The following is a 9,046-nucleotide window of genomic DNA, read 5'->3' as shown; positions in this document are numbered from 1 at the left end:
ATGCTGTACATAATCACGGAAACTGTCAGTGTGTCATTCTGTCAGTCAGTCATTCTGTCTGTCCCACGTTTTTCTACTCACTGACGTGGTCAATCTATGTGAAACTGCACATAGGCATTGAGGATTAGCATAGGTAGAAGGTGACAAAGCTACCAATGGGTATGGACTAGTTATTACTATATTTATGTTTTGTATATTTAGTATGATTTATTATTTTTAATCAGTGGCTTGAGGAAGCTGAGACGGGGTGGAGTGCATGCATTGTCTCGACACAAAGACTTGACAGTGGACAACTTCAGCATACATATTACCCAGCAGTCATCACGGCATATCATAAAATATCGAAGAAAGAAATGAATCATTTAATTGAGTAGTTTTTGTATTTATAGATTTTATACTTTACATAGAAAAACACAGGTTTGTTTAGGATGGCTGACAGTTTTAAAAAATAAAGTAAAAAAAAAAATGGCATCATTTTGAAATTAATATTTTTTTGTCATTTATCTTTGAAACAGGTTTGTTTCCAAGTTTACAATCTGAATAATTTGTAAGGGCCCGCTCTCTCTACAGGCCCTTCCACCCCGGGGGCCCAGTACAAACACACTGCCTGCTCTGTCTTTATTTACACTCCTGCCTTGTATTATTATTTACTCAGTCGGTCCTTCTCTCTCCTGTCTCTTCTTCATCGGCTATAAATACACACACACTCAGACAAATACACACGGGTGCCTTATGTAACAACCCTCAGCAGAGCTACAGCAACAAGCGCTGGTTTGCATATTTATAACAGCAAGAGAACTGTTATGTTTGATATTTTTTGTTTGTCTCGTTTTTTCCATATTTGTGTTTCCGTCTCCTCCATGTATGTACTGTGTGTCACCACCTTAGTTTTCTTTTGTTGCTCCTTTTGCATGTATAAAAGATAAATGTAAAAGAGAACCAGACAGGTCCAGCAGAGGTCACTGAGCTGCTTTCATCTGCTTTATGGTGTGTATTATTTCCGACACACGTTTGTAGCAGCTTCAGTTTAATCCAACACAACTTGGCCATTTTTATATTTAAAACAAAATTAAAACGACCCTTTGGCTCAGATGCATTTTCTAATTTCATACATATTTAACTCAAATAAAGAGGTCGACACCAGCTGCCTCAGTGTGGGGGTGTTACAGAGCAGCTGAACCAGCAGGGGGCGGCACTGAGCTGTGCTGAGCTGAAATGTAAACCATGATTAACTGAAGATGAACAGGTGATTAAAGAGGTGTTAAAAAATGTGGCTGCTGAAAGTAAAATAAAGTAGACCCAGGTAACTGAAGTGAATCTGCAAAGCTCCTTTTAGATGAAATTCATATTTTGTCCAACCGATGGTCACTTTCCAAAATAAGAGTCCACAAAGAGGATTATAATAAAGCCAATCACCCAGATGCTGAAAATTGATCTCTGTACCAGGGGCAGCTGGAACTGATTCACAATCACTGGATTGATCTCTCTGAAGTTTCACTGACTTCCTGTTTGACTGTGACCATTAATTTTTTAGCAGTGTATTTGGCTTCAGGCCTGTCGATGAAACACAACAACTGTACAACTGTGAGCTGATCAGAGACAGTGAAGACCTCACAGCTGACCACTTTTTCCACAGATGATAAGACGACTAGAGAAGTGAAGATAACACAAGAAACACTGACTCTATTATTGTAAACTGACAGTTTCCCCTTCGCTGCCATCATTCAGTGCTGAAGCAGCGTGCAGCTGTATGTTGGGACACACTAGAGACGAATGTCTTCACAGATCTGAACTGGCAGCAGCTACATTACAGTGTGTTAAAAACCAATTATGAGATGTTTATCTAGAGCTTATAAATACTGAATAGGAGGACGTGAAGCAAAGAGTTTCCCTGCGCCATTCAGTCACATGACATGCTGTAAATAACAGAAGTGTGTGTGTGTGTGTGTGTCAGAGATAATACCAACACAGGACTGTTGTGTGATTTTTCTTGTTGCTCAGAGCAGTGCCGTCTGTGTCGTGCTCCAGGCGTTAGTCTGTGTCATCTGAGGCCCGACAGATCTGTCATATGAAAGAATTCATTCTTCAGACTTCTAGAACAGAAACAGACTCTGCAGCCAGCGTCAGACGGACTCACCAGTTTCCTGCAGCGGCTGTATGAAGAGCTGCTGTGGGAAACACACTGAGCTATGGATTAATCCTCAGGGAGGAATTTTTTCTCACTTTGACATATCAACATAACCTCTGGCGTATTTTCATCCTCCTTGCTCACTTTGATCACCTCGTGAGGATGCTGTAAATCAGCTCGCCGTCTCATCGCTGTGTTTTCCTTCCTGTGAGATTAACGGAGTAACGTTTGTGACCTGTGTCAAATTAGCCCACAGATCTGACTTCCTTCACTACATTTGTCAGCATTGTCCTCTGCATGATGTAAATAACATGACGCAGTGGCGTACAGTGCAAAGCACCCCAGACGTCCCTCTCCCCAGCAACACTTTCCAGCTCCTCCTGGAGGACCCCGAGGTGTTCCCAGACCAGATGAGATATATAATCCCTCCAGTGTGTTCTGGGTCTGCCCCGGGGCCTCCTACCAGTGGGACGTGCCCAGAACACCTCTAACAGGAGGCGCCCAGGAGGATCCTGATCAGATGTTGAACCACCTCAACATGAAGGAGCAGCGGCTCTACTCTGAGCTCCCTCCAGATGTCTGAAAACTGTCAACTATAAAGTCTGAGTGTTTGCGCTCATGTAGGAGAGATGGTGGGGCCCTCTGCATGTCTGTGCCCAGGGGCCCAGTGTCTCATTATCCGCCCATGGCCTAATGGAAGTAAATCATTTCTCTGATGCACCACTCAGACAACATGTGGTACGGTGGAGTGAACAGCGGTCTGTGAAGCACAGAGTTGGCTGGTTAGAGTCCTGAGATATGGAGGAGTATTGATCTGCTGCCTGTCTCTACGTTCCTCCGTCTGAAACAGGCGGGAGCAGAAACACAGGAGAGGATGGTGAAACTGGAAGAATCCATCTTAAAACCAGGGCTGGGATCACCTGTTTAACTTCAAATATTAATCTCCTCTCTCTGTATTCCCTTTGGTTGTAACCAGTGGTTATTTGACTTCCTGTTGCCTTTCTATCATCTTGAAGCAGTCTGGCCATTCTCCTCTGACCTCTGGCATCAACAAGGCATTTATATATGTATGTATATATGAGTGGCCTCTGAATGTGAGCCTTGTGGTGGTCCTAGAGGGACAAATCAGGGATTCACCAGTCTGTGGGATTCATCCTCTTGGAACCATGAATATCTGGATCAGGTTTTGCTCCAGTCCATCTGGTACATGTTCAGATATTTAACTGTTACCTGTTGGTGGTGCTACATGAGTTGTCAGTGCATCATGAGAGTCATTAGAATTGATCCCCTGGGTACATACACATGTTTACATCTCCATCAATATTTGAGTGTTGTACATTCCCACTTATCTTTTTTGGGTGCAGCGTACTTAACCAAAATAATCATCTTTATTTGCACTAACTGGAGAACTGATGAAGAGGGATGTTTGTACGGTAAACATGTCTATCTACATCCTTCCTGTAAATATCCTGAGGCCTTGTTGGTGCCGACACCATCCGGTTTTCCTTATCTCTAGTTGTGGTGTTTAAAGCAGTTTTTAGCCGGGGGCAAATAACCACACTTTAAAATGATATATGTCATCAACAGCACAGAAAACACAAACAAAGAAGTTAATAAGACAAACAGCATCAATGTTTTTCCTTTTTTATTATTTATTCAACCTAAACCTCCTGGCTTCTTTTTTAGTTTAGTTTAGTTTATGTATTTGCACATACATGTGTAGAGGAGACGGGAGAAAATACATTAAAAGTTAAAACATTGTGCAGGAGAGGTGAGGCGCCAAAATGACTCATGAAGACACCTCCCCTATTAAATATCAACAATCATACATTAAAAGAAAAAGATAAAAGATTGCAGAATTGAACAAAAGTTCCGGACTAAGAAGTAAAATGAAACTGTTAGAGATGTACAATTTACAAAAAAGAAAAAGTATTAACAAGCTAAAGTGCATTACAAATGAATCAGTGAAGTGTTAAGAGTCTTTGCAAATTAGAGTCATTTCCAGATGTTGTCTGAATAACGACAATGAAGATGATGTATTTCAGTTAATGCTGATTAACCCTTTGAAACCTGAGCAAATTGGCTTGATGTCTTTTATAAACACGGGAAGAAGGCAATAAGACACGGAAAAAGAAGAAATGACCCAAAAAATCAACCAGAAATTAGTAAAACGAGAAAATCAAAAACAAGAAAATTGGTTGGAAAAAGAAAGAAACAAACAAGGAAATAATCTGGAAAGAGTGTTTAAAAATTAATGATTATTATTATTATTATTATTATTGTTTGCCCCTAGTTTTTTTTTTAATTTTCCTAATTTTCTTAATCTATTTATTTATTTTTTTTGCAATTTATCAGACATTTCTTACCAAGTTGTTCGCTGCCTTTTTTCCCACAAAATGTTTAAAATAATTTTCTAAATCTAATTTATTGTTTTTAATTTGATTTAATTTGATTTAATTTAATTTAATTTAATTTAATTTAATTTCATTTCATTTCATTTCATTTCATTTCATTTCATTTCATTTATTTTTGCAATGTGTGGGACATTTCTTACCAAGTCGCTCACTGCCTTTTCCCCTGTTTAAAAAAAAGAATTTTCTTAATGTATTTATTGTATTTTAATTAATTTTATTACAAGTTGTGGGATATTTCCTAAATAATTTTTTAATCTATTTATTTTATTTTATTCTATTCTATTTTATATTTTTGGAATTTATGGGACATTTCTTACCAAGTTGCTCGCTGCCTTTTTTTCCCACTAAATTTTTAAAATAATTTTCTAAATCTAATTTACTGTATTTAATCTTATTTAATTGTATTTATTTTTGCAATGTGTGGGACATTTCTTACCAAGTCGCTCACTGCCTTTTTCCCTTTTTTTTAAAAAAACAATAATTTTCTTAATGTATTTATTGTATTTCAGTTAATTTTATTACAAGTTGTGGGATATTTCCTAAATAATTTTCTTTATCTATTTATTTTATTCTATTGTATTGTATTTTACATGTCTTACCAAGTGGCTCGCTGCCTTTTCTGCCATGTGTTTAAAGGAATCGCACCATCAATATTCTCAGCGTTCAAATGTTTAAATACCTGCGAACATTTATGGGAAAATAAACTTGTCACTAAATATTCTGACGCCAGTGAGCACTGTTTGCGCGCGCGTGCACGCCTGACCACACTCCCTTTTTTTTATCGGGCACGAGCGTTTGACTCACGCCCCTCTCTCCTCCCTAGGGCGGAAGTGGGTCCATTTTTCCCTCAGTCGGATCAGCGCAGCTCGAGGAGCTGCAGCCGGAGCAGCACACACGCACGAGAGCGCACACCTTCTGTTTACGTTAAGGTGAATCCACCCGTGGGTCAACAACGGCGACAACACGCGAGGACAGGACGTGACTCGGCTCCACGCGGTGTTCGGACCGAGTTTCTCCCGGTGATAGGGGCCGTGTCTCCGCGCTGCCTGCCGCTGGGACACGGAGCGCATTCCTCCACGCAGAGAGCGGAGCAGCCGCGGGGAGCTGGAGGCGGCCTCTCACCCACTCAGGATCCTCACACACGTCCCGGCGGATGTGTGGGCTCCAGCGGAGACTCTCAGCCACACTATGAGATTGTTGCTTGGATGAATAATTCACGGTCTCGCGGTCCCAGGCGCGCGCTGCGACTCCAACCAAGCGACCGCTGGCTGCGCCCGACGCCGCCTGAATGGGCCCCGATGGTGGACTAGAGAGCAAAGACACGACGACGACTCGGGCCTAAAGTGGAGAGCAGAGAATAAAGCTCAGCTTAAATTCACTGAGACTGATCCGGGGCCAGTTGAGCAGCGCGGAGCTCTGTAGTCATGTTGCCGAGGCGGTGGGGGAGGAGAGACCGAGCCTCCAGTACTTCGACGCCGATCCAGTGTCGCTCCAGTCTCGGCTTTATTTTATGAGACACTCTCACATCCCGCTGGTGCTCTGTGGCAGAGTGACGCGGACGCTTCACCCCGAGACGCCTTACACGAGCATTTGTGTTTTTGTTACCTCACCAACAGACCTGGCTCCCTCCGAGTGTCTGCACCAGGTCCCAGTTATATAAGACACCGAGTCGATGAGCACCGTGTTCACTGTTGAGCTGACTTTATTACCTCATGAATCTACCTCAAACACAACTTTATTCTCTACACGTCACAGCGGGCCGATGTGTCCCAGAGTACATACCTCAGTAGTTGTAAAGTGAGCCTGTGTTCCAGTAGCGCTGCAGATGGCTTCGTTTCCAGACTCGGACCTGCAGACCTGCCCGCTCTGCAAGGAGCTGTGCGGCTCCTCTGCTCCTATTTCCTCCAGCTCTTCTACCTCTTCATCTTCCTCACATACCTCGTCCTCCTCCAGCCAGACCACCAGGAGGCTCCACGTCCTGCCGTGCCTGCACGCCTTCTGCAGGCAGTGCCTGGAGGGCCAGCGCAGTCCCGGGGACCCGCTGAAGCTGCGGTGCCCCACCTGCGACCAGAAGGTGTGCATCTCCGAGGCCGGAGTGGACTCCCTGCCTTCCTCCAACTTCCTCTTCAGCAACCTGCTGGACGTGGTGGTGAGCTCCGAGGAGCAGATCCAGAACAAGAACGGCCACCACCACCACCACCACCGGGGAGGCCTGGGCGGAGGCTCCTCCGGCTTCCATCACCCCCACACAGGCCTGCTGCACCCCAACCTGGGGGAGCCTCAGTGCAGCTCCTGCGATGAGGAGAACCCCGCCACCTCCCACTGCCTTGACTGCCAGGAGTACCTGTGTGACAACTGTGTGCGGGCGCACCAGAGGGTGCGGCTGACCAAGGACCACTTCATCGAGCGCCTGGGGGAGAACCTCCACCTGGGCCGCATCAACGTCAACAGCAACCCGGGCCAGCCGGGGGTGTCGGTGTCCCTCGCCCAGTCCCTGCAGAACAACTTCGCCCTGCTGTCTCTGTTCCAGGACCACATGAGCTTCTGCCAGCACCACGACAATGAGGTGAGGAGCATGATGACACCACTGCACCTGTGTGTGTGTGTGTGTGTGTGTGTGTGTGTGTGTGTGTGTGTGTGTGTGTGTTCAGATATATGAATCACACATGAATGGGGAATGTGTACATGTCCTGCAGAAACACTCAACATCTCCATCTTATTATCTATTTTTGACAGATTCTGGTGTGTGTTGGCACCGTGTAATAACATATTCATCGCACACACACACACACACACACCCCTACAGTGTAATGGCATTATGTGTGTAGTATAGGAGCAAACTGGGGGCCATATGGCCTCAGGTTCAAAGGGAGCTGAGTGGCTCTTCACCTACTTCCCTGGAGACCAACAGGCACGTGTGCTGAGCTGGATTTGCACACACACACACACACACACACACACACACACACACGGACTCTGCGTGNAGGGAGCTGAGTGGCTCTTCACCTACTTCCCTGGAGACCAACAGGCACGTGTGCTGAGCTGGATTTGCACACACACACACACACACACACACACACACATGGACTCTGCGTGCACACACACACTTATAAGCATAGACACATGCAGAGTCTGGTTAATCTGTACCACACCATCCATTCAGTGCAGAGAGGCCCCTGTAGCAACAGCACACATGTTTCTGTGACTGTTAGAAGTCCTATCCGTGGACATATTATGGAGATCTAGGTTTTCTCTGATAATGGGAAAGACAAGTTGGAACTCGGGGCCCACAGGGCTTTTTTTCGGACCATGTGATCTGGGTAAACTACAAAGGCCTGTAAAACAGGAAACCAGCTTTTCTTGGTTTAGTCATATGGTCAGGAAGAATAACAAATAGCGTTGGTAGGGGGTCCTGGAATGTCATCTCTGCACCACTTCTGGTTTTTGTTGAGGAGCTGCTGCTGCAGAGTAAACGTCTTTCCCACATGAGCATGAATAAGAAATCATTTCTGTTCTAGGTAGATTATTGAAAAGGTCTGTAGGAGTGGGCAGAGATCACCGTATATCCACATGCACTCAAACAGTGATGCACTTTTGCAAAAGTTAACTTTCTCCTGTAAGTATTAAACAGACTGAGGTAACACATCAGTCTCTCTCTGTACAGTAACATGCGCACGCCTTACTGCCCGTCAGACAGTGAAACACTTGAGACGCAGCAGGACGCCTTCATTGTTAACTGAACCTTGAAAAACATGGTGGCACCGCCCACTGCGACTCAGAGACTCATAATGTGTCCAGTGGTGCAACATGGGAAAGTGAAGGGAAGTTTGATGTTGTGAAAATGTCCTCTGGAGACAATTTCTGGTCCACCGTGTGATTGTCCTGAGAAAGTGACGCACATGGTTGTTTTCTGCTCCATAAAAGAATTTCAAACCAATTTGTTGTGAGGAAAAATAGCTCTCAACAGCTTCCATAATTTTCATGATATAACTCAATGGTTTTTAAACTTTAGTGCCCAAGACACATCAAAGGGCGAGCCAAAATCTCAAGGCACACCTGTATTCATATCTGAGCACAACAGCTTCTATAATGTGTGTTATCATTCGTATCATGCCGAGACAGTAAAAAGAAAAATAAGACCGGTAGCTTCATGATTCTGTCTACTGACAGTATTCTCTCTTATCTTATGGTGGTAGGTCGTCTTCACTGGGGCTTTGTTGTAATTTGCTCTGAACAATAAAGTGTTCCATCGTCCCAGTCACAACTTTCTCCTTTCAAATGTTATCATCAGTCACACTGGCTGCCAATCAGGACCTTCGATGTGTCACACACTGATAATTCCCATTAGGGTTAGGTTACATTTTTAGCTAGAGTTTGCCTCTTTACTAGGAAACTACTCCATATCCACTGGTAGCTTTGTCACCTTCTACCTATGCCAGTCCTCAATGCCTATGTGCAGTTTCACATAGATTGACCACGTCAGTGAGTAGAAAAACGTGGGACA

The 9,046-nt window shown here is 44.2% G+C and overlaps 1 protein-coding gene across 1 annotated transcript in view; it reads left to right on the top strand.

The window, feature by feature from the left end:
- Nucleotides 1-6,367: 6,367 nt before the first annotated feature.
- Nucleotides 6,368-9,046, top strand: part of trim71 (tripartite motif containing 71, E3 ubiquitin protein ligase) — a 41,581-nt gene continuing 38,902 nt past the window's right edge. Inside the window, exon 1 of the mRNA XM_050035435.1 lies at nt 6,368-7,108. Within this exon, the coding sequence (XP_049891392.1) occupies nt 6,368-7,108 (741 nt within the window). The remainder of the gene's footprint in view (nt 7,109-9,046) is intronic.

This window comes from Epinephelus moara, chromosome 22, assembly GCF_006386435.1.
Source record: "Epinephelus moara isolate mb chromosome 22, YSFRI_EMoa_1.0, whole genome shotgun sequence".
Taxonomy (NCBI): Eukaryota; Metazoa; Chordata; class Actinopteri; order Perciformes; family Serranidae; genus Epinephelus; species Epinephelus moara.
This window is presented reverse-complemented; position numbering and strand designations above follow the sequence as displayed.